The sequence below is a fragment of the Gorilla gorilla genome, chromosome 1 (assembly GCF_029281585.2).
Source record: "Gorilla gorilla gorilla isolate KB3781 chromosome 1, NHGRI_mGorGor1-v2.1_pri, whole genome shotgun sequence".
Lineage (NCBI taxonomy): Eukaryota > Metazoa > Chordata > Mammalia > Primates > Hominidae > Gorilla > Gorilla gorilla.
This window is the reverse complement of record NC_073224.2, coordinates 162,513,430-162,540,084: the sequence shown is the minus strand read 5'-3', so window position 1 is coordinate 162,540,084 and position 26,655 is coordinate 162,513,430. Positions and strand designations below refer to the sequence as shown.

At 36.7% G+C, this 26,655-nt stretch overlaps 1 protein-coding gene and 1 non-coding gene across 5 annotated transcripts in view; both read left to right on the top strand.

The window, feature by feature from the left end:
- The window catches only part of AK5 (adenylate kinase 5), a 279,572-nt gene that overhangs the window by 133,863 nt on the left and 119,054 nt on the right, over nucleotides 1-26,655 (top strand). For all 4 annotated transcript variants that reach the window (XM_004026008.5, XM_019020048.4, XM_063703462.1 and 1 more), the window contains one exon: nucleotides 3,029-3,105. In XM_004026008.5, the coding sequence (XP_004026057.4) occupies nucleotides 3,029-3,105 (77 nt within the window). The remainder of the gene's footprint in view (nucleotides 1-3,028; nucleotides 3,106-26,655) is intronic.
- Nucleotides 5,722-5,782, top strand: LOC115932268 (U7 small nuclear RNA). The gene has a single exon (XR_004068568.1). It is a non-coding gene; the product is annotated as a U7 small nuclear RNA (small nuclear RNA).

The following is a 26,655-nucleotide window of genomic DNA, read 5'->3' as shown; positions in this document are numbered from 1 at the left end:
CTAGCAGCACTGGGTGCTTCCTCTGGGGTTCTGTATTTCAGCTCATACCTTTCTCTGTCATCTATAGAAATAATATTTTTAAATCTGTAAAGAAATTGAAAAATTCAAAATGGGGGAAATGAAAGCTACACTATCACTTTTTCGTAACATCCTAATTTTGCTGTCTTTTTTGAGTAACAATATCATTGCAGTTGTTTTATGTGTTAAATTATCCAACGAAAGAAGGCAGTAATGTGTACATTTGTCTATATTTTCCCTCTATTTTTTGTGTCAAACCTTAAAGTATTATTAAAGGTCCCATTTTCAGCAAACCAAGAAACCAATGCTAAAAGAAAATGAAAGCCATTCAATCATTATCCAAGCTGATAATGATATCCTTTGTCTGTTGCCTCCTATGATATATTAATACTGTTGCCAGGAGTAACAATGTTTCAAGAAATTTCATCTCTAATGATACAATATAATTCCTGTTGAAAGCATCTTATTGCGACAGAGGGAGACTCCGTCAAAAAAAAAAACATACATTTTATTAGGAAATCCAATCTCTTCTAAGCTTTCTTTTAAACAAAGGTATTTTCATTCTACCATTGCTGATGATAGTTTTCTAATTATCTTGCTCCGTTTTCAAGTATTAACATGTAATATCTGTTAACTGAGTTGTTTAAGAGCCTTTCACATTGTCGTTTTTGAAAACAACGGAAAGAACACTTTGTAATTAAATAAAATAAGTAGGACACGGGTACTAAAAGCAGCTATATGTTTAAAAAGATTTCATGTTCAGATCACAGTACTCACTGCACATGAATCACTCTAAGTACAGGTGAAGCAAAGGTATCATTTGAATCCAATAGCTATCACCACTTCCACCAGTCAGTGGCAGATAATAATCATATTGTGGAAGTAAAGAAAGCCAGCTAAATTTTGTGTTATCTTTAATGATGCTGTCAATAGCGGCCACCTAGAAGGGAGCATTGATTGTTACCAGCTTGAATGAGACTCCTTAATTCCACTTCTGATTCTTCCATTTCCACAGCCACCCTATGACCTGCGTCATCATCAACCATTCACTGTTCCTCATTTTCTCAGCACATAGACTTGACAGCATGCTCCTCCAGGTCCTTTCCTGCAGAGCACTGTAGCGAAAGAGGGTCTGTATAAACCCATTTCGATTGCCCTTGCTTAGAATTTGGAGTCAGCATGGTGTGTTATAAAGAGAAGTAGGAGCTACTGGCTCTGCCTTTGGTCTCAGGCACTTTCTACATGACCTAGGCCAAGTTTTTTAACTTCTCTGCATCTCATTTTCCTCTTTTCTAAAATGAGAAGTGGGATTCTGTGAAATAGACATTGAAAGTAATGGCAAAAACCACAATTTCTTTTGCACCAACCTGATAGTTCTAAAATGTCTATTATCTTATAATGGGAAAAATACATATATAGATTTTTTTTTATTTCTGATACTTACTGCCTCACAACATAAGTGCAAACTGACCTTCAAACTGGGCTTTAAGACGGCTGAGTATTTTGGCCCCAAAATACACCTTACAAAATTCTTTATTTGAAAAAAATACCAAAAGTACAAAGGTAGAAAAATTATATATAATCCCACTAATGTTAAAATACATATGTAAATTAAAGTTTCCCACCTCTACCTTCTAATCTCTGTTAATAGTATGGTGGGTAGTCTTGCCAACTCCATTCTAGCAGCCATCTTATGAACAGTGGTCTGGCAAGGGCTGTGCTGACAGCGTGACTAGCATCACCCAGGGTTGTTCTGAACACACTTATGCAACTGCAACTCTTCATGGCAACGCTATGATTACTTTTCCAAAATGGTTTGATGGTTTAGTATGTCCATTTTGAAAAACTTTATCATCCTGTAAAAAATGTAAAGATATAAACACAGTAAACACTGGCATTACTGCTTAGAACTTAATCAATTTGGTAATGGCTATTACTTTGTCAAGTTGGTAGACAGCAGGGACAATGATAAGAGAAGAGAAGGGGGAAAAAAGAGAAGAGATGAGAGAAGACTGTGTAAGGACATACCCCGACTCATTTAGAAAGAAGATATGAAAGCAACATCGGGGACAGGTCTATATCTGAGAAGTGTATGAGATGCTTAACATTTTTTACAAATTTATATTCATTATGCATTACTTATTGGATATTCTGACTAAGAATTATTTGCCAAGGCCAAGTTTACAGTGAAACAATGTTTTTTCACAGGATATATAATATTTTATGGGCAGCACTGAATTCAGTCTTTCTGGGTAGTTAGATGATATATATTTCCTAGCAGGAAAGAGTTATTAAATGAGAATGATGAATCAGTTGTGCTTCAGAAGTCCCATTGTAAAAATTACCAGTTTAAGTCTGAGCCTTGGGGATTAATGGGTAAGTGATTTAATGAAACCTGTAGTACCTAAGGGAAATAATCTCTCTATTCATACATTAAGTTAACCCGATTTTTCTTACCTTCAGCAACTAAGGTGACCCGAAGGCTTGAGGAAAAACTCGAGTTTTCAGGGAGTACGCAAACTTAGCCCTTCCTATTTCTGGAAACCCCTTACTCTCCTCCCACTCTGTACTTTGCTCATGGGGTTCCTTCTACTTCCATTATTATTGCAAATCCTGAAACTGCTCCCCCTCCTGGACAACCTGTATTCACCCTCAAAATTCAGGATCATAGATTAGTACCTCGTGAAGAATCTTAACTCCACCATCACCTCTACTACTAATCAGAATTAGTAGCTCACTCTCTTGGGTTGCTGAACCTTTAATAATAACTCTTGTTGACAAATTATTCTTCCTCACAGTATTTTCTTCTTCTTAAGGATGCAGACAGTGTCCAGAGTCTCTGCATTTTGAATCTCCAGCAAAACATTGTACCTGGCAGATGAGAACAGTCTAGAAATGTTTGTGAATTTAATGTAATATAGGAAAATATGGAAACCTAGTGAGAGACTGTTTGCTTTATAAACATACATAGACAACTTCCATCCACTTATCTTTTCTTTCCTAATCTTAGGTTCAAGTGACCTTGATCCTTCGATGATATTGGACACTGGAGAGATCATTGATACAGGATCAGATTATGAAGATCAGGTAATTAAAATCTGAAAATAGTTCTCTATTTAAATGGTTTTAAGTTGAACCTTTGTAAATGTTTTATGAAAATTTGAATTATAAAAACTCATTTTGTGAAATATATACAGATAACTAATAACATATTACATGATAAATTACAGTAGTCTACAGCTTTCATTCACTAAGTTTGGCTTTTTGGCACTCCCTTGTCCAAAGATTCAAAACACAGTGAATTACAGAAAGGTTTATCAATCATCAAAAGTTAACATGGGATAGAAATGAGGTTCTCTTGCCCAAGAATTTGCCTGTGTCTCTATCCCTTCCCACTAATAAACTAATAATATTTACTGAGCATCAGCTACAGGTTCAGGGCTCTGCTATTTTATCGCTAACTGTATTAGTCCATTTTCAAGCTGCTGATAAAGACATACCCAAGACTGGGCAATTTATAAAAGAAAGAGGTTTAATGGAGAACTCACAGTTTCACATGACTGGGGAGACCTCACAATCATGGCAGAAGACAAGGAGGAGCAAGTCACATCTTACATGGATGGCAGCAGGCAAAGGGAGAACTTGTGCAGGGAAACTCCTGATTTTAAAACCATCGGATCTTGTGAGACCCATTCACTATCACAACAGCACAGAAAAGACCCGCCCGTGTGATTCAGTCATCTCCCACTGGCTCCGTCCCACAACACGTGGGAATTATGGGAGCTACAAGATGAGATTTGGGTGGGGACACAGAGCCAAACCATATCACTAGTCTGTGGAAGGGAATGATGAACGAGGAAAGCATAGCCAAGAAGTTAAATACATTTTCTCTTTGAATAAAACTGAAGACATTTATCTGGGTCATTTTCCTCTCAGCAGAAGAACTCTCTCTGCTGCTATATTTTAATGAACCAAAATAGTCGGCAAATGAGCCAACCCCCTAATTAGGCTTTATTTTTAAAAAAGAAAAATGTCCAAAACTTTCTTCCGCCTCTCATCAGTGCTCCTCAGCAATGGCTAAAAGCCAAGTGAACATGTTCTTGGGGGAGGCTTTGTTCCCATCTTTAACTAATATTCATCACAAATAAAGCAAACATATCTGACCAGTGTCCATGTGTAATGGCTGGCTGTATATTTCATATACGTATTCAGGAGCTATTTTCTTGAGTATAAAGTTCTTTCCTTATAGCACAAAGCAAGGAGATGATGTTGGCAAGTGCTATAATAGCTACACATGTTTATAGTAATTTTTAACATCTATTAAGCACTTATTACATGCAAAACGTTGTGCCGAGTTTCTTATACTAACTCAGCAATTCTTCACAACATCTCTAGGAAGTAGGAATTATTATCTGTATATCACAGACAAAAAAAAAAAAGGACTAGAAGAGTAATTTACCCAAGGTTACATAAATAGTTTCACAATAGGGATGTGAACTTAGGGCACATTCTCTAGCATACCCAAGACTGGGCAATTTACAAAAGAAAGAGGTTGTACTGCCTCTGCCACAATGTACTGCCTCCCATCCTAGCCTCCAAAGACAGGTCATTCAATGATATGTACTGGGAGCCTTTTCAGTTGCTGACCCATAAGACTCCAGCAGAGGCTAATGCAAAACAACCACTTACAATCTAAAATTACAGACTGCACAAAGAAATGATTCACAACAAGGAAGCCAGCTAGTTAAAGAAATGGAAGACTCCACACCCCTAAGAACTAGAAAGAACAGAAAAATCTAAAAGAAATCATAATATAAGGATATTCAAAATATTGAAAGGGAAGATTAGAAGCCATGAAACAAATACATGAACAAATGGAAAAGAAGAAAGAAAAAGGGAAGAAACAGGCATTGTAGGCACACACAAAAATATTGTCAATTGAAACAGAAATTCAATTAACGGTTGAATAGTAGACTAGATGCAGCTAAAAAGGCACTTAATGATAGAGTAGAGGAAATTGCCATAGAATAAAACACAGAGCTAAATAGTTGTCAAATATGAGAAAGAACTTAGGAGACATTGAGGATAGAATGATTGGTTCAACATATTCTAAAAGGAATTCCAGAAAGAGAGAATGGAGGTGATGGAGCCGAGGTTATTTTTTAACAGATAATAGTTGAGAATTTTACAGTTATTTTTTAACAGATAATAGTTGAGAATTTTACAGAGATGAATAAGACAAGTCCCAGTCCCAAGATGGAAGGAACATATCCAGTCCTGAGCAGGATATTTTTTTAATCCTCATCTATTCTTTTTTCATTTAATCATTCAACAAGTATTAATTGGACACCGACTGTGTGCCAGTTTCTGTTTAGGCACTTAGAATATAATTACATAAAAGAAGCAAGGGCTCTTGTGGCAAGGAGCTTACATCAGAGTGCAGAAGACAGAAAGTAAACAATAAACATAGTAAATTAGTCAGTTTTCTAGATTGTCAGAGGTGATAAACTCTATGAGAAAAGAAAGTAGAAAAGGTAAGGGGGTTAGGAATGCTGGGGGAGGAACAGATTACCACATTAATCAGGATGGTCCATATTAAATGGTATGCCCTCATTAAAGAGGTGAGATTTGAGCAGTGACTTAAAATATAATGTAAACCAGCAGAAGATGGAAGAGAAAACTAAAATATTAAAAGTGAAAATATAGTGTTACAGCTCTTTTAGAATTTGTCTAGCAGGTTTCTAGTTTTTGCTGGAAAGCCCAGAAAAAAAAATTCTTTTAAAAAATTAAAAAGTGAAAATGCAGTTACTATAAAGGAATGACAATTTTGTTTGCAGCAGATTAAATGAAACAAGAACTTGCATTTATTTAGCACCTACTCTAAACCAGGAATGTGTTTTATGGTTTACATGCATTATTGCTGATCCTTACAATAACTCAAGAAGTAAGCTCTGTTAATCCCTAATTTGAAGCCAAGGAAATTGAAGCTCACAAAAGTTAACTGACTTCCCAAGACCATAAAGCTAGCAAGTTGTAGAGTCAGGAATCAAACTTTGATTTGCCTGGCACCAAAATCTATTCTCCACTTTCCCCACTCCAATAAAGCCATTAACAAGCTCACTAGTAATCTTTTGCCAATTCCAGTTAGCCCTTTTTAGTTATCTTTCTTGACCTTTGCTGCATTTGACACTGTAAACTAGGGATCACCACACTTTTTCTGTAAAGGACCAGGCAGTGTAAATATTTTAGGCTTTGTGGGCCCATATGTTATCTGTTGCAACTACTCAAACTCTGCCATCGTTGAGCAAAACAGCCATAACAATATGTAAACAATGAATGTGGCTTTGTTGCAGTAAAACATCATATGTGGATATTGAAATTCAAATTCCATATAATTTTCATGTCATTTATTTCTACCATTTAAAAATGTAAAATTCATTCTTGCTGAACGGCCATATAAAAATAGGCAGCAGAGTGGATTTGACCTGCAGGCCATAGTTTGCTGACTCCTGTCATGAACCATTCCCCCATTCCTGACATTCTTTCCATTAGCTTTCAACATTTCTAGAGCTTTTAATACTTGTCTGTGTGCTTCATATTTATTACCTCATTTTATCCTCAGACAACCATATTATTATTATCCCAATTTTACTGATGAGGGATCTGAGGCACAGAGAAATTAAGAAGTTTACTCAAGGTCACACGGTTGGCAAGAGGTAAAGCCAGGATTCAAAAGGTAGAGCTAGGATTCAAACCAGCTGTGTGACTCCAGAGCCAGGCACAGGAAAGATAGGCTAGGTTATGCTGGTATAATTAATAAAACTCAAAATCTGAGAGCTTTCCTTCCAGAGTTCCTTTTACATGTGATCTCCAAAGGGATTATGGATGGGAAGGAGAAGAACTTGAGGAAGATGCACCTGCATTTAATTGCACATTACCTCATCTCACATTCAGTAGCAACCCTAGTCACTGGCTCTACCTAGATGCAAGGAGGCTGAGAAATGGAGCTTATTTATATGCCCAGGAAGGGAGAGATGGGTTTGTTGAGCACCAAGCCAGTCTCAGCCACAAAGCTTCTGCTCCTAACCACAGGCTGCAGCACCTGCCTCCATGTGATCCCTCCCTCTTACTTCTCACTTCACTCATTCTTGGTTTCCTTGCTGAACTCCTCTCCATCAGTCTATTATTTAACTGTGAACACTCCCCAGCATACTGACCGTGGCCCCTTCTCTCCTAACTGCACATGTTCTCCTATGAGAGGCTCAGTCACAGCCATGGTTTTGACTTCACTTAGAGCTTCCTGGTGAGCTCCTGTTGCATATGTCTGACTACTAAGTAACACCAGTTGGATTTCCCATGTGCATCTTGAATTCAACGTGTCCAAAACCACGCTCACCATCTTCCCCCACAAAATCTGTTCTTCCTTCTGTTCTTCCTATTTCTGTGAATGATACCACCATTCTCCAGCTGCCCAAGCCAGACACAAGGGCGTCTTCCTAGCCTCCTTCCTTTCTCTCTCTTCCTACATCAGTTTGATCAAGAAGCTATTCAGTTCTCCTGTGCAGGAATTGCTTCTCCCACTCCACTGCCCATGCTTTGGTTCATACCCTCAGCCTTCCTCCCTGGGACCATAGGGCCAGCCTCCTAACCAGTCTCCTTCCCTCAGTCTGCTCACCCATCAAATTATCTTCCTGAAAGCACACACAATCATGGCATTCCATGGCTTAAAACTTTTCTTGGCTCTTCATCGATTTCAGAATTAAACTGGAAGCTCTTAGAAGATTCATAGAAACTTTCAAATCTGAATATGACCCCTACATTTTTCTCCAAACTCATTCATTGCCACTTATCAAAACACACTGACTGCTCCAGCCACACAAAGCCATTCTCAGTTCCCTCAAATGGGTCATGTTTGCACAGTCCCTTTCCTCTATATGGAAGTTTCCTCAACTCTATTGCTTCTGTCCCGTGTGACCTCTACTCATGCACCATCAGGACCAAGCTTCCCCTCTAGGAAACCCTTCTCTTGTCACAGGTTTGGTTCACCTTCTCAGGGGGCCCGTGATACTCTGTGTTGTAATATTATCTTGCATTTCAGGTACTATGTTCTGCTCTCTGTATCCTCAGTGCCTGCCACAGAGCCTGACATATGGCATATGCTCAATAAATGCCCATTTGTTTAAAGCCAAGAACATGAATTCCAGTTCTTCTACTTAATGTGTGATGTTTTTATGCCTTACTGAGCCCCTTTTGAGCCTCAATTTTCCCTTCGAGAAAATGGTGGTGACAACCCCACTTAGAAGTACTGTTGGCTGGGTGCGGTGGCTCACGCCTGTAATCCCAGCACTTTGGGAGGCCAAGGTGGGTTGATCACGAGGTCAGGAGATTGAGACCATCCTGGCTAACACGGTGAAACCCTGTCTCTACTAAAAATACAAAAACAAAAAATTAGCCAGGCGTGGTGGTGGCCACCTGTAGTCCCAGCTACTCGGGAGGCTGAGGCAGGAGAATGGCGTGAACCTGGGAGGTGGAGCTTGCAGTGGGCCAAGATAGCGCCACTGCACTCCTGCCTGGGCAACAGAGCAAGACTCCGTCTCAAAAAAAAAAAAAAAAAGAAGAAGAAGTACTGTTGTCAGAGGTAGGGAGTGCAGGGTACCTTGTACAGAACAAACGCTGCATAAATGTGAGTTCCTTACCTTCCCTCTTTCAAATATGACTGAACTTTTCAAGATAGCCTTCTATAGCTGTCAGAGGCCACCACTTCTTCAACTAAGTGAGTGCCAGTTGTCTGAGCACTTCTGATTCCTGGACTGGCAAATGAAGCACTTAGAAGTTGCTGCTCTATCCTAACAACCAGTAAAAAGCTGAACAACTGAAAATAAACAATCACTCTTAGATCTGTCAGAGAAGTGAGGTTACAGGACAAACCATTACCCCAAAGATTGGAGAGACAATCAGAGAATCACAACTTACCCAAACAGAAACCCACAAGCAGAAACATCTGTGGAAGCCTGTACCAGGGCTGGAAACACTGAACAGTGACAATAGCTGGAGGTTCAGTGTGGACAATATGAGAGTTAAAAATCCCAGAGAGATCCAGTCATGGGACCCCACACTTCTGTAAGTTTTACCTCCAGGAGCTTTGCCAGGTCCTCACAGTGAATATCTGGAAAAATTCCCCTCAGTCTTCTGGCCATGGGAGGAGAAAAAAAAAACACTTTGAAATATGCTAAAGCATTCTGCTTTCTTAACAAGGCCTGCCCTCAGAAGAAACTACTTTACCAGGGCATAACATTCCTAGAGCAAGAGAAAACCCAACTCTAGCCACCTCTAGCCATCCTGTCCCACCCAAAGGGAGAAAAGTATCGAAAAACACTGGCAGAGTTCACAGTCCAGGGCCACAGGCTCACCAAAAGACTGAGACCTAATTATGGACTGTAGAACAATTCCCTGGCCCCATACTTTATCACAGCATTACTAAAGGTTGTTTACTGTGGTTCCTTTTATTCAGTATATCAGGTCCCTCTGTCAAGGAAAAATTACAAGGTATGTCAAAAGGCAAAAAACATGATTTGAATAGACTAAGCATCAGAACCAGTCATATATAGCAGGAATGTGGGTTATCAGACCAGGAACATTTTATTTTATTTTTTAGAGACAGACTTTTGCTGTGTTGCCCAGGTTGAAGTGCAGTGGCATGATCATAGCTCACCGCAGCCTTCAGCTCCTCAGCTCAAGCAACCCTCTTGCCTCAGCCTCTTGAGTAGCTAGGACTACAGATGTACACCACCATGCCTGGCTAATTTTATTTTTTGTGTAGATGAGTCATGCTGTGTTGCCCAGGCTGGGAATTTTTTTAAACTATGATTAATATGCCAAGGACTTTAATGATAATAAGTAGACAACATGCAAGAACAAATGGATAATGTAAGCAGAGAAGGAAATTCTAACACAGAAGCAAAAAGAAATTCTAGAGATCAAAAACACTGTAATAGAGGTGAAGAATGCCTTTGATGGGTACATTTAATAGACTGCACATGGCTGGGGAGAGAATCTCTGAGCTTGAGTATATGACAATAGAAACTTTCAAGGCTGAAAAACAAAGGGAAAGACTGAAAAAACAGAACTGAATATCTGAGAAACATAGGACAGCTACAAAAGATGTAACATATGCATAATGGGAATACCAGAAGGAAAAGAAAGAGAGTAATGAACAGAAGCAATATTTGAAGCAACATTAACTGAGAATTTCCCCTAGATTAATGAACAACACCAAACCACAGATCCAGGAATCTCAGAAAATATCAAGCAAGATAAACGCCCCAAAACAAAAGGCCTTTATATTCAAACTTCAGAAAATCAAAAATAGAGAAACAAATCTTGAAAGAAGCCAGATTTTAAAAATGCCTTACCTGTAGTAGAGCGAAGATCAAAATCATTTTTACTTTCTTTTCAGAAACTTTGCATGCAGGAAGAAAATGGAGTAAAATATTTAAAGTGTTGAAAGAGGGGAATAAAGCACCAACCTAGAATTCTGTACTCGACAAAATTATCCTTCAAAAATGAAGGAGAAATAGAGACTTTCTGAGGTCAACAAAAATTGGGGGAATTTGTTGCCAGCAGACCTGCCTGGCAAGAAATGTTAAAAGAACTTCTTTAAAGAAGAAAAAATGACATAGGGCCAGGCGTGGTGGCTCACGCCTGTAATCCCAGCACTTTGGGAGGCCAAGGCAGGTGGATTGCTTGAGGTCAGGAGTTTGAGACCAGCTTGGCCAACATGGTGAAACCCCATCTCTACTAAAAATCCAAAAAATTGGCCGGGTATGGTGGCACACGCCTGTAGTTCCAGCTACTCAGGAGGCTGAGGCAGGAGAATTGCTTGAACCCAGGAGGCGGAGGTTGCAGTGAGCCAAGATCATGCCACTGCACTCCAGCCTGGGTGATAGAGCAAGACTCTGTCTCAAAAAAAAGAAAAGAAAAGAAAAATGACATAGTTCAGAAACTCAAATCTATGTAAAGAAAGGAAGAGCATGAGAGAATGAATAAGTGAAGATAAAATAAAGAAATTTTTCTTATTCTTAATTGATCTAACAGATGAGTATGTTCAAAATAATAGCAACAGTATATTTAATTATATATACTTATGATTCTGTATACATGTTTATGTGTAAGTGAAATAAATGAGAGCAATGATACAAAGAACAGAAAGGAAGAATTAGGAACGTTTTGTTATTACAAGGTACTTGCACTACCCATGAAGCAGTAGAGTGTTATTTGAAAGTGGACTTGAAATAGTTGCAAATGTTTATTGCAAATTTAAGGACAACCAATTTAAAAAGTGAGAAAAGAAGTATATGTGGTATGCTCATAAAGGAGAGAAAAAGACTCATAATGCTCAAATAAAACTACAAAAGGCAGAAAAAGTATGCAAGACAAAAATAGGAACAAAGAACAAAAGCAACAAATAGGAAACAGTAACAAATATGGTATATATTAATCCAAGTATATCAATAATCACTTTAAATTTCAGTGATCTAAGCACACCTATCAAATGACAGAGATTGTCAGAGTGGATCAAAAATCAAGACCCCACTATATGTTGTCTACAAGAAACCCACTTTTAAGTATAAAGACACATATAGATTAAAAGTAAATAGAGAAAGCTCTACCACGCTAACGATAATCAAAAGAAAGCAGGAGTTGCTATATTAATTTCAGACAGAGCAGAATTTAGAGGAAGGAAAGTTATCAGAGATTTTGTAAAGCATTACATAATGATAAAGAGGTTAATTCTCCAAGAGGACATAATAATTCTTAACGTGTATGTGCCTAACAACTAAGCATCAAAACACGTGTAAGGCAAAAACTAGTAGAATAGCAAGGAGAAATAAGTGAATTCACTATTATAGCTGGAGACTTCAACACTCCTCTATCAGAAATGGACAGATCCAACCAGAAGAAAATCAGTAAGGTTGTAGTTGAACTCAATAATACCACCAAACACCACCAGTCAACTGGATACAACTGGCATCTATAGACTGCTTTATCCAACAACAACAGAATACACATTCTTCTCAAGCTCACATGGAATATTCACCAAGACTACATTCTGGGTCATAAAACATACCTTAACAAGTTTAAAAGAATATAAATCATACAGTGTCTGCTCTCAGAACACAGTCAAATTAAACTAGTATTCAATAACAGAAAGACAGAAAATCCTCAAATACCTGGTGATTAAACAGCACATTTCTAAATAACACTTGGGTCAAATAAAAAACCTCAAGAGAAATGTTAAAATATTTTGAACTAAATGAAAATGAAAATTTAACAAAATTTGTGAGATGCACCAAAAGCAGTGATAATGGGGAAATTTATACAATTGAATGGATATATTTGTATATACATTGAATTCATATATTAGAACAAAAGAAAAATTAAAACAAATAAAAGCCTCCACTGTAGAAAACTAGAAAAAGAAGACCAAATTAAGTCCAAAGTAAGCCAAAGAAAAAAAACTAATAAAAATTAAAGCAGAAATCAATGAAATTATAAATAGGAAATCAAAACAGAAAACTAACAAAACCAAAAGCTGGATCTTTGAAAAGATCCATAAAATCAATGAGCCTCTAGCCAGGCTAACCAAGGAAAAAATAGAGAAACACAAATTATTATCAGAAATAGAAGATGGGAAATCACTACAGATCTCATGGACATTAAAGGGATAATAAAGAAATATTATTAACAACGCTATGCCCATGAATTTGATATGAAATGGACCAATTCTTTGAAAGACACAGCCAAAACTCACACAAGAAGAAACAAACTATCTGAATAGGTATATATTATTAAATAAATTGAATCAATAACTAATAATCTCCCAAAACAGAAAGCTCTAGGTTCACTGGTGAATTTTACCAAACATTTAAGGAAGAAATCATACCAATTCTCTATCAGAAGATAGAAGCAGAGGGAATATTTTCTAACTCATTCTATGAACCATTCTCTATATACCAACACTAGACAAAGACATTACAAAAAAAGAAAACTGCAGACCAATATCTTTATAAGTGCAGATGTGAAAATCATCAACAACATATGTAAAAAGCCTACAGCTAACATCATACTTAATGATGAGAAACTTGAAGTTTTCCTGCTTTTCTGCTAAGAAAAGAAATAAGGCAAGGATGTCTCCTTTCACCATTGCTTTTCAGCATTATACATAGAAGCCCAAGCTAATGCAATAAGACAAGAAAATAAAAAGCATATAGATTAAGAAGGAATAAATAAAAGTTTCCTTGTTCACAGATGAACACATAAAATGGGAACTCACTTATTACCACAAGGACAGAACCAAGCCATTCATGAAGGATCTGCCTCCATGACCCAAACACCTCTCATAGGCCACATCTGCAACAGGGGAGGTCACATTTCAACATGAGATGAGATGGGACAGAACCTCCAAATTGTATTAATGACAGTGGCTTTTTAGATATAGCACCAAAGGTATAATCCACAAAAGAAAAAGTGCATAATCTGGACTCCATTAAAATGTAAAACTTCTGCTAATGGTCTGAGCAGAGTGTGTAGAGTTGCTGAGCCCACACACTAAATCTGAAAATGACACCAGATTGACAAAGGTCACACCAAGGAAAATGTGTGCTGTTCCTCTTCTCTGTGTACTTTTTTATTCATTGAAAATACCTGCTCAACACAGAGAAAACTATCACTTAGGTTCTCAAAACCTGAAGCCACACTTCTGCAGCTTCAGCTATCCAGAAGAACAACTGCCCCATCAATAAAAGTACTGACTTTTTCCCATAGGATGAAAAACCAAAACCAAAAACACTGATGAAGGTGATAGCCCAGGCCTTCCACTCCATCATTAGGCTTATTTGTACCTTTGTCCATTCAACCAGCTTCAAAGGAGGAGGTGTGCAGCTTGTCTTCAGGTTTATGCTCTATCCAAGTTCTTTTTTTTTTAAATTTTTTTTATTATACTTTAAGTTTTAGGGTACATGTGCACAACGTGCAGGTTTGTTACATATGTATACATGTGCCATGTTGGTGTGCTGTGCCCAGTAACTTGTCATTTAACATTAGGTATATCTCCAAATGCTATCCCTACCCCCTCCCCTCACCCCACAACAGGCCCCGGTGTGTGATGTTCCCCTTCCTGTGTCCATGTGTTCTCATTGTTCAATTCCCACCTATGAGTGAGAACATGTGGTGTTTGGTTTTTTGTCCTTGTGATAGTTTGCTGAGAATGATGGTTTCCAGCTTCATCCATGTCCCTACAGAGGACATGAACTCATCATTTTTATGGCTGCATAGTATTCCACGGTGTATATGTGCCTTTTCTTAATCCAGTCTATTGTTGTTGGACATTTGGGTTGGTTCCAAGTCTTTGCTATTGTGAATAGTGCCACAATAAACATATGTGTGTGTGTGTCTTTATAGCTGCATGATTTATAATCCTTTGGGTATATACCCAGTAATGGGATGGCTGGGTCAAATGGTATTTCTAGTTCTAGATCCCTGAGGAATCGCCACACTGACTTCCACAATGGTTGAACTAGTTTACAATCCCACCAACAGTGTAAAAGTGTTCCTATTTCTCCACATCCTCTCCAGCACCTGTTGTTTCCTGACTTTTTAATGATCGCCATTCTAACTGGTGTGAGATGGTATCTCATTGTGGTTTCATTTGCATTTCTCCAGTGGCCAGTGATGATGAGCACTTTTTCATGTGTCTTTTGGCTGCATAAATGTCTTCTTTTGAGAAGTATCTGTTCATATCCTTTGCCCACTTTTTGATGGGGTTGTTTTTTTCTTGTAAATTCAATGTGCCAGACTCTATATGAGGTGCTGGGGATACATTGGTGGGCAAAAGATGGCACAGTTCCTGCTATCATAGAGCTTATAGTAGAACTAGACAAGAATAGAATAGTCAGAGAAATAAAGTTAAAACTGTGAAGTACTTTGGAGAATAAGTGCATGGTGCTGTGTGTAGATGTGGTCGGTGAGGTGAGGAAAGTCTTCTCCAGGGTGGTCTAGATCTCCTGACCTCATGATCCACCCGCCTCGGCCTCCATAAGTGCTGGGATTACAGGCGTGAGCCACTGCACCTGGCCAGCAAGAGATTCTTGAATTGAGATCTGTAAGATTGGTCATAGGTAACCAAGTATGTATGAGAACAGGAAAGAATTGGGGAGAAAAGAAAGGGATGTTCAAAAAGAGGAAATAGCAGGATGAAGCAGGGAGAAGCATGGCATCCAAAAGAAGACCAGGATAGCTGGAGTGCAGATGAGCCTGGAAAGTAGGGCTTTGTAGAGCAGGTTAGGGGTTTTGATTTTATCCTAAGAGCAATGGGGAACCTTGAAGAGTTGGGGTTTTTGAGGAGGGAGGAGAGTGTGTTGACATAATTATATTTGTGTTTATTTTTTAAAACATTTTTCTGGCTGCAATGTGGAAAACACATTGGAGAAAAGCAATCTATGGAGTTCAAAAAAAAAAAAAAAAAACAAGGCATCTATGGAGTCCAGAGTGGGAGGCTGCAGTGGTCCAAACAAGAGTTGATGGTGACACTGGAGTAAAAAAGGGGACAGAGAGAAAGAGGTGTATTTGAGAAGAACTTGTGATGAAAATCAACAGGACTTCATGTTGGAATGGATATGGGAGCCAACAGGGGGTGAGCTGTTGAAGATGACTTCTGGGTTTTCAACTGGTACAGCTGGGTAGACAGTGGTGGCATTCACTGAGAAAAGAAGAGTTCTGTAAAGATAGGGCATGAGTGTAATTTTAGACATGCTGAGTTCAAAGTGCCTTAACATATCCAAGTAGAAAATTTCAGTGAGCAATTAAATATATAGGTCTGGTGTTCAGAGGAAATATCTGAGCTGGAAATACAAATTTATGAGCCTTTTTAATATAAATAGGACTTGAATTTGTGAGTGGAGATGAGATAGAGAAAGAAAACAAAATTGAGAGGAGAAGAGACTCTATAGCTGAACACCGAGGAAATTTAAAGTCTTAGTAGAGAAAGATGAAAGAGCAGAAAGACGTAGAAGAAGCCATTAGAGAGATACGAGGAAAATCAGTAGAATGTGGTGTTCCAAAAGCCAGAGAAAACAGTATTTCAGAAGGCAGGGAGTGCCAAATGTGGCTGAGAAGATAAGGAAGAGAGAGACTGGAAAATAATCATTGAATATAGAAACACGGAGGAAATTGAGAACTTTACAAAGAGCTATAAAGTGAAGACACTTAAGCATGTTTTAACTCACAGGAAAGGTCTACTTGTTTGTGAAAAGGAGAATATACAAGTATAAGAGAGAGGAAAGTCTATCTGAATGTGGTAGGACTGGGTTCTCCAGCCCTGGTGGAGAGACTGGCATGAGACCAAAAGAGTCTCGTGTGGGTTAAGACAGAAGGAACATTGATAGGATAGGAGGATGGGTTTGTATATTTAATGGTGGGAAGTCAATGAGTTCCTGTAAGATGACTTCCAGAGGCAAAGTCATCTGTTGAGATTTCAGGGTTTCAAGAGAGTAGAAGCCTGAACTGTTGTGAAATCTAGCAGGCAATGTGCTAAGGAAACACAACAGGATTACCAAGCATTTCTTTGATATTAATGAATTGAGAGCCCATTTGACATTAGTGACTAGAAATTTATTTCGACGAATCAATCATTTTCATTTTTTTTCATTCCTTTAGCAAATGTTTATTGGGTGGCCTTAGGTGCCAGACACTCTTGTAGGCGCTATACTGAATGTTGTGGAATTCCAGCAGGACACAGAGAAGGTCAGTAATTTGGTTCACACAGTGATGGAATTTTAGCAAATATGTGGTTCAGAAAGGCAGAGAGCAAAGCATTAGCAGAGTATAAGTGGTAATGAGCTGAGGATTCTAAGCAGTTTAGGAAGGAAGTGGGTAGAGAACAGTTAGGAGCCAATGCCCAAAAGCACTAGAAGCATATTTGACTTCTTTAAAAATATAACCCTATGTCACTCTTTTAAATCAAGAGTGCTATCTCTTGATTTAAAAGAATATTTGATCCTAGCAATTGTGTCATTCTAAATAACAGAGAGGGAAATTCTCTAACAGAAAATGATATTTATTCAGAAATGGGCATTGCAATAGGAATATGGGTGCCATTGTAAACTATGTGTGTATTCAGGGAGGTAAAGGAAGACAAAGGTCTTGTAAGAAAAAAATGAGGAGGATTACATAATAGTTTTGAGATAATTATCCTTGGCTACAAGGATAAGTAACAAAGGTGGTGTCAGTCCAAGTTTGGACAGGCAATTGCTGGGCAGATGTCCTCAAAGAAGTGTTTTCTGTGTAAGGTTGTGATGGCCTTTGTGTGAAGTTGTAGTTTTTGCAGAATCTTTTGTGGTAGTTTTGTTATCAAGAACTTGTGTGTGAGAATCCTCCCTTTATGGCCTTCCCAAGCACTGTTTTTCAGCTGTTTTTGGTTTTGTTTTTTTCTTGTTAACACAAGTGACTCTATTTTGATTCTGATAACTTTCACATTTCCCGCCTTTTGATCAGGATCTTTTTCTGAAAGTATCACCGTTCAATCATCCTGTAGTTAGATTTTCATTGTCCCCTGGTGCCAGGATGTGTCCCAGATTGTTGCTCTGGTCCCATATCAGAAGAAGTGATTGGTGAGTAGGAATCTGTGTCAAAAGCGTTCTAGCCACATTTGAGCAACAAGGGAGGCTTGGAGGAAATGGCTCTCAGGCTAAGTCTACCTGGAATTTATTGCTATGTTCAGTTTTGTCTATTCCATAGTATTTTGGCCACAATCTCAAAGCACTGGGCCAGCATTATTCTGTTAGGAGTTGTACTTCTGCAGAAATTTAACAAGCAACAGGTACAAGTTTTAAAAACAAAAATATAAAATAAAATTAATAGTAATATGATAAATCCAAGTTTGTATAATGGTTTTGAGCCATGAATCCAGTCTTAAAGACAAACAATTGAATAAAGCAAATGACCATTGAGAATTAGATGACATCTGTTGTTACTGTGTGACCCATTTAAAAAATTCTGTGGATATGGGCCTCAACTTTCCCAGAGGAATTTACCCAAGTATAACATGTAGTATTAGTGGAAGCGTAGACTTTTTTTTATTTAAACAATGGATACCTAAGAGGTCATGTTCTTTTAAGTTAAGAGCAGAAGCTGCTGATTGTGAAATCTGAATTACATCATTATCTTGCCAAAGAAAAAGGTAAGCATAAGAAAGGAAAAATTAAGAGGGGCAAGAGTCTCATTTTGATGGAGTGTCTTGGGAAACACTGCCTATAGCATGAAGCCATCAACCTCTCTTGGCTTGCAGTTTGAATTCTCTGCTATGGTATCAGGTGGATTGGTGAGCTTTCTGTGTGGCACAAGACTTGTCCTTCTTTTTTCGGGTATGAGACTTGTCTCTTGAAATTTATATCAAGTTGTCTAGCTTCAGCTTCTAAGGCGGCAAGCACAGAGCAGTTTTTGCTCTTAGTTGGAGAGTTGCAGCCAAATATTGAAGAAAATTAGGAGAATTCAGGTTCTGATCAGATCTACAGATAGAAGAGAAGAACTTGAAAACAATGCACAGGGCACAACCTAATAATAGGTGTATTATAGTTTTTTTCTTTAGAAACATAACGTTTTCTCTCTATAGTCATCCTTATTTTTACCAAAGATAATCACAGTAAGACTAATTTGTTTGTAAAATATGTTTAGTTTTATCAAATTTTGCCAGCAAGAATAGTGATTTGACCATATGGTAATCTCAAACTTAAAAACTTCTTGAGGGTAGGAAGCCAAACCAAAGCTGACTTCAGACTTTATCTGTAGTACCTATAGACAATTTAAATATGACACTTTAGTCAAAACTTTGGTGATAAAACCAATGTTTCCACTTGTATCCCATAATAAAGAGAACAGATTCTTATCAAACTTAAGTAAACAATCATATTGTCATGAATAGTTTTCCCATTTTGGAGGGATCAGGTTGGAAGAAAAAGTAAATGCTTTCATTTTTGTTCACAAATGTTTACTTTACCAAGTGGCTGTAAACTATAGATGGCTTAAGACAAAAAGTTTTCTTCAATCTGGAAAACAAAACATTGAGGAAACGAACCAGCAATGTTTCAAATAAATAGGCTATAAAATTCTTTTTATCAGTTCATTTAATTTCATGTAATTAATTCTTGTCCTGCTTGAGCTTGATTATTAGTTTCATAAATTTATTAGTTTTTTCATTAGAGTTCTGAAAATTTGTATTTAGTACATAATTTTTATTTATTTTATTATCTAATAACTTTGATCTTAAAGTTATTAGAAACTTATATTTAAGACTACTTCTTAGAGTCTTTTCCATGAATCTGATTGAGTATGTCTTTAGAAAAGAACTCAAACCAGTAACCGTGGATGACAAAAAGATAGAAAACAACCATGGCTTAAAATCTGATGAAATCAGAAAAATAGAGTGCAAAGCAAAAATAAATAAATAAATAAAATTTGATGAAAGTTCATGATAACCAGAAATTGACAAGGAAATTTGGTTACTTTGTGGCATACAACATGATAAGAATTCTGAATGATATATTAGATTTCTAAGAGTTTTATATGATCTTGGAACATTCATATCAATAACATACTCATAAATGTAACTGAAAAAAGATCTAGCATCACTTAACGTTTGACAATGCTTCCCATACAATTTACTAAATAAACCTAATCATTTAATATCTCTATAAGATGAGAGATACAGTCTTTGAGGCTCTCCAGGGTCCAACTGGAAAAATCACAAAATTAGTTTTAGGTCAGAAAGATTAGACTTAGAACTTGATCCTAGGGAAAACTTTCAAAAACTGTCAAGAGACTGAAAACACTTGATCAAAATTGGATTACAGAAAGACTTCAAAAACAATACAGAAAGTTCCATGGATATAAAACAAACCAACAAAAATCCTTAACCTTTCCAAAGCTCAGTTTTCCTAAATAATCAAAAAACATAATAAAGACAATGTGAAACACAGGAACTTACAAAAATCTTCATCTTAGGCCAATTACCAAAAGGCGGAAAGAAAGAAAAAGCTTCCTGCAATATAATTGCTTCTTATTGGAAGCCCGTTTAAATAACCTGGAAGTCTAACCTGATGAAAAACTACTTGAATTTAATCAGACACAAGAAGAGTGGGTCCAATGGTATGAGTTTACATCATATCATAGAAGAAGTAAACAAGAAAACTAGTACCTTGAGCAGAGGAATACATGGCTCTTAAAAAAAGTGAAAACGTGAAATTGCCTGGTTAGACGGAACAATTCAAACATATCAAGAAAAACCAAGATTGCAGAATCAAGATATACTGGAGGGGGAACATTGCTCTTCTAGGGCTTCAAGACAAACATTTGAGCATCAGGTCATAACAGCAGAGCTTGAAGTAGAGAAAAAAGTTTCAGGAGCTGACGAAAAAGTTGAAGGAGCGAGTTATCAACCTAGCCAAGCAAAAAGATGTATCCTCTCAAGGAGGGACAGGAAGAGCAGAAGGCAGTGCTGTATGACCTCAAATCCTGTGCTGCAAGATACAGCAAAAATTGTACTTCTGAGATATGAATCTGAAAAGCTTCAAGAGGAAAACTTTACCTCAAGAAATGAAATTACCATCCTAAATGAAGAACATAGCACTTTTAATTTGAAACTAGGGAAAGTAAATAGACTGTAAAACAGAGGCTGGGCATGGTGGCTCACGCCTGTAATCCCAGCACTTTGGGAGGCCGAAGCCAGGGGATCACAGGGTGAAGAGATCGAGACCATCATGGCCTACATGGTGAAACCCCATCTCCATTAAAAATACAAAAATTAGCTTGGCATGGTGGCGTACACCTGCAGTCCCAGCTACTCAGGAGGCTGAGGCAGAAGAATCGTTTGAACCTGGAAGGCAGAGGTTGCAGTGAGCCAAGATCGCGCCGGCACTCCAGCCTGGTGACAGAGCAAGACTCTGTCTCAAAAAAAAAAAAAAAAGAAGCTGCAGTTTAGAAGATGGCTGAAATTTTACAGAATTAAAAATCAAAGACTTTCACAAATTTTACTAAGAGCAGATTAGTACTTCAATAAAACTCTGTTGTTCTAATATAAGGAACCAAAATCTTAGTTTTATATCTTAGTTGTAAATTAAGTTTTAACTTATAAACTAAGTTATGTATATAATCAAAACTTAATCCTTAGAAAGATATACATAATTCCCTTTTATTTACAGCAAACTTGATTGCACATACAAAACTCCTTTTATAAAATTCATCCCTCAAAAACCTTTCACAATCTGCACAGACCTTTGATGGCATGCTTAAGCCATTAGTTTTGTCCTATACATTCACTTTTTAAAATAACAAGTCACCTTAGGATAAAAATTTACTTTCCTTGTTCCCTTATTATTTTGAAAAATTATTCACTTCTAACATTCCATGCCAAAAATACATCTTCACACTTAAAACTTTCTTCACATCTCTGTTTCCTACTTACTGGTTCCTTTCTGTCTTGTTTCTATTTCCTTTCTAAATTTGTATTTTGAAACAATCTTTAAATAACCTCTAAATTAGACAAATTTTTCTTTTTCTCAACAAAGAACATATTTTTATCCCTTTCTTATAACCTCCTCCCAAAACACATTTTACTTTTATTGGTATGCTTTGTATACAGAATTATATATATTAATTAAAATTCAAACTCTTAGTAACATTAATTTCTAATGAAAGTGTAGGAAGCAAGAAATTTTGAACTGTTCCATATCAGTATTTTATATATAAGAATGATTTTATAATTTTGGAAACATGTTTCCTCATAATTTTAATGTGTATTAATGAACCCAAATATATTTGTTTTTCTATAAAATTTAAGAAGCCAAGAACAAACTTATATTTGTGTTCAGCAATTTGTTTCAATATTTTATCTTATTTTAAAATGACCCAGATACTTAATGAGTATGTTACTTAATTTAACATAACTTTAAAATTTTAAGTTATCAAAAAGATTTTTTGAAACTAAGAAGAATTCATTTATATATGATTATACCATTTACATTCACCTAATTTGTTTATTTTTAACAATTATAACTATATTACTTATGAAAACTAAGATATTAGACAAGGCTAGTAATTATTTCAGTCTAATTCCTTGTTAGCCATTTTTACAGGCTGTGACTATTAAGCGTTCCTCACCCAACTAAGAACCATAAAGTTAAATACTTCAGTATCTTGCCAATAACTCAGAAAATACAGCTGCTTTCATTAAATCAACAATATTAAATTAGTATTACTTATCAAGGAATTACATAAACAAAGATCATTCTCTTTTTAGGATGGATTCATAGTTCTATGACATTCATGTCAAACACTGACTCCTTAAAATATCTAGCAAAGATAAATATAAAACTGCCTGACCAGTAAACTCAGGCACAAATCTTTGCTGACAGTTCTTAAGACATTTCTATTTTTATTTTATCAACAATTTTAAAATCAGTTTACTTATCAAACATTTACCCAAGTCAGGTGAACTTAAAAACTTTGAGGTGGCTATTATGTTTTTGATAACATACTTGATTGAAGTGCTTAATTTTTCCCTTTAAGTCAATTAATTAATTAATTAGCTCTTTGATATATTTTGGTAGAAAAATACATACATGCAACATAAAAACATACAGACAACATGAATACATCAAAGCAGATTCTTTAGCTTTCATTTTGAAATGTTAATCATGAGACAGCAAAACATAGTAATTTAAACTTACCAGTTTATAAAAGGACAGTTGAATCCAAATTATATTTCTGACAAAATGGGACCTGTTCACATGGCTAAATTTTATTTGCCCTGATAGGTGATCTTATGAAGGCTGTGGACCAAAGCTTTGGGTAAAGCAGTTTCCACAGCAGTTTGATTTTTAGAAACCTCTTTATATCCTTCAAGTTTTAAATTAGTACAGGGGTTAAATATTCAAACATTTTCATTTTAGATAGCACCGACTAAATTGTGTAGAAAAACAAAATATCCCCGTGGCCTTGAATTCCGGCAATAAATTTATCTTTTTATTTGTTTGTCTGATTTACTTGATTAGTCAATGCAGGCAGGAAAGCATTTTAGAAAAAGGTATTTAAAGGGTTTTTTTTTTCCCCTCAGCTTTTCCTGGCTCACATACAGCAGAAAAAGCAAAATTTTTATGTCAAAGATACCTTCTGTTATTCCCCTGAGCTCAAGATTTTGACCTGTTTGATCTGAGAGCCTAACTTTTGTAAACCTTAACCTAGTTCTTTCCTTCTTAGACCGTCTAGCTTTTAATTAACTAAAGCAATTGTTAAATCACCCTAAGCAATTGCTAGTCAATCAAAACTAAATTAACATTTCCAAAAGGGATGACTCTTAGGTGTACTGGATAGCTTGTTGGCTGTCATGGAACTACTGTAATTTGAAAGCCCTCTCTTTTTTTGTTATCTTGGCTGAAATGCCCTTTAAAAAACTTGTAAGTAGCTTTGGAAACTAGCAAAATTAGATTATTTTAATACAAGTGAAAAAGTCAGCAGATTCAGAGAAGCAGAGAGGGGAAAAAAAAGGAAGAAAAGAGAAGTTGAGAGCCTCTACATACCAGCATTTTGTTTTAACCCTATATTTGGTACAAAAAAAAAAAAAAAAAAAACAAGCTTGGGGAGTTCAAATAATGCCTAAGACGGCCATTGGTTTAAAAACATGCATGAGGAAAAACCATGTAGCTGGCTGGAGTCCCAGAAAAACTGGCATGCCTTAATGTTTGAGAATCTCGTTTTGTTTCTTATTAATCTCTTGAGAGAAAAGAAATCTATGCATTCTATCAGGGAATGTCAGGAGTTTGGTATTTTAGATAGTGGCTTTTAATTGGCCATCTCACACCTACCACTTTGTATGTTTATTTTTGCTCTGGGAAGATGTTCAAAAGCAAGCAAGAAGAGAAAAAAAAGTACAAGATTCAAATTATTTATAGATGTGCATAACCAGACCAAAATGAAACCAAAATTAGAGTGCTCACAAAAATGTTAAGCCAGGCATGCTAATCAACCAAAATATCAAACTAGGCATGCAGACCAAAAGTGAATTCACCAGAAAAGACATGCATCACAAAGTACACGTTCTATAAAAACCAGAGTACTCGAACCAGAAGAACATTGTCCTTAAACCAGAAAGGGCTTGCCAGAAAAGACAAAAGTTTTTATCATTCCAGGGGGAATGCAAGGTCCATTATTAAGGTGGCCTTACAATCAAATCAGATCCCAAATAATGTCCAAAAAACTCACCAAAGGGAGAGAGTCAGAAAATCTGAGAAGAAATTCTCCAGGACCAAAAAGGCGACTCATAGAAACGAAGAGCACAGAGGGCTCAGGTGATACTGCTCTCCATTTCAGGGGCTGATAATCTATCTAAGGTGAGCTGACTTAGATCTCACTTCTGACACCATTTATATAATCCTAAATAAGAGAGAGAGAGACTCTCTGAAAGAAAATAATATTTATTTGGGAATGTACATTGCCATGGGAATACATTTGCTGTAGTAATCTATGTGCATATTTAGGGAGGCAAAGGAAGTGAACATTTTCTAAAGGAAAAATGCAGAAGATTACATAATTTTTATTGATACATATTGTACATATGGGGAACAGGTGATATTTTGGTGCATGCATACAATGTGTAATGATCAGGTAATTAGGATATCTATCACCTCAAACATTTATCATTTCTTTGCATTGGGAACATTACAAATCTAGCCATTTTGAAATACACAATGAATTATTAACTATAGTCACCCTACTTTGCTATCAAAAACTAGAAATTATTGTTTTTATCTAACTGCATTTTTATACCCATTAACCAACCTCTCTTCACCTCCTCTCCCTCATCACTCTTCCTAGCCTCTGGTAACCAACATTTAACTCTCTGCCTCCATGAAATTTACTTTTTTAGCCCTTGCATATGAGTCAGAACTGTGATATTTATCTTTTTGTGCCTGGCTTATTTCACTTAACATAATGTCCTCCAGTTCCATCCATATTGCTGCAAATGACAGTATTTATATAAAATTTGGCCATAAAAAAGAATATGTATGTATACATATATATGTATGTATGTATATCTCATTTTCCTTATTCATTCATCCATTGATGGACACTCAGGTTGATTCCATATCTTTGTTATTGTAAACAGTGCTGCAATAAACTTGGAAGTGCTATATCTCTTCAGCATACTGTTTTCTGGGGTTTTGTATATCCTTTGTTCTTGTTTTCTTATTTATTGTTATTGCAGTTTGGTGGGTTTTTTGTAGTGATAAGCTTTGATTCTTTTCTTTCTCTTTGGTGTATCTGTTCCACCAGTGAGTTTTATACTCTCATGTTTTTTCGTAATGATGATGATGATCTTTTTGCTTCCAGGTGTAGGGCTCCCTTGAGCATTTCTTGTGAAGCCAGTCTAGTGCTGTTAAATTTTCTCAGTTTTTGGTTGTCTGGGAAAGACTTTATTTCTCCCTCATTTCTGAAGGGTAGTTTTGTTGGATATGCTATTCTTGACTGACAATTTTTTGCCATTCTTTGAATATGTCATCTAATTTTCTTCTGGCCTATAAGGTTTCTCCTGAGAAATCTGCTGTTCCTCTAATAGGGATTCCCTTATAAGTAGCTCTATGCTTTTCTCTTACTGTTTTTAAAATTCTCTCTTTGCCTTTGATTTTTGATAATTTGACTATAGTGTACTTTGGAGAGGATTTTTTGGGTTGAATCTGTTTGGGGACTTTTGAGCTTCCTGGATTTGAATGTCCATATATCCCCTCAGACTTGGGAAGTGTCTAGCTATTACGTCATTAAATAGGCTTTTTTACACCCTTTACAACATCTTCTCTTTCTGAAACTTCCAGAATAAAAATATTTGTTCACTTAATGGTGTCCCATAAGTCTTGTAGGCTGTCTTCAGTCTTTTGTCTTTTTCATTCTTTTTCATTCTTTTTTTTCTCTAACTGTATAATTTATAATGGCCCATATTCAAGTTCAGAGGCTCTTTTTTTGTTTTGTTTTTTGTTTTTTGAGACAGTCTCACTCTGTCACCCAGGCTGGAGTGCAATGGCATGCGATCTCAGCTCACTACAACCTCCACCTCCCAGGTTCAAGCTATTCTTCTGCCTCAGCCTCCCAAGAAGCTGGGATTACAGGAGCCCACCATGCCCAGCTAATTTTTGTATTTTTAGTAGAGACGGGGTTTCACCATGTTGGCCAGGCTGGTCTCCAACTCCTGACCGCAGGTAATTCACCTGCCTTGGCCTCCCAAAGTGCTGAGATTACAGGCGTGAGCCACCGTGCTCAGCCAGAGGTTCTTTGCTCTGCTTGATAAAGTCTGCTTTTTAAGCTCTCTATTGCATTTTTTATTTCATTAATTGAATTCTTCAGCTGCGGGATTTCTGTTTGGTTTTTTAAATGATATCTCTGTTGTACTTCTCATTCATATCATGAATTGTTTTCTTGATTTTATTGAATTGTCCATCTGTATTTTCTAGTATATCATTGAGTTTCCTTAAGATAATTATTTTTTAATTCCTTTTCCATCAATTCATTGATTTACTTTTTATTGGGGTCTCTTACTAG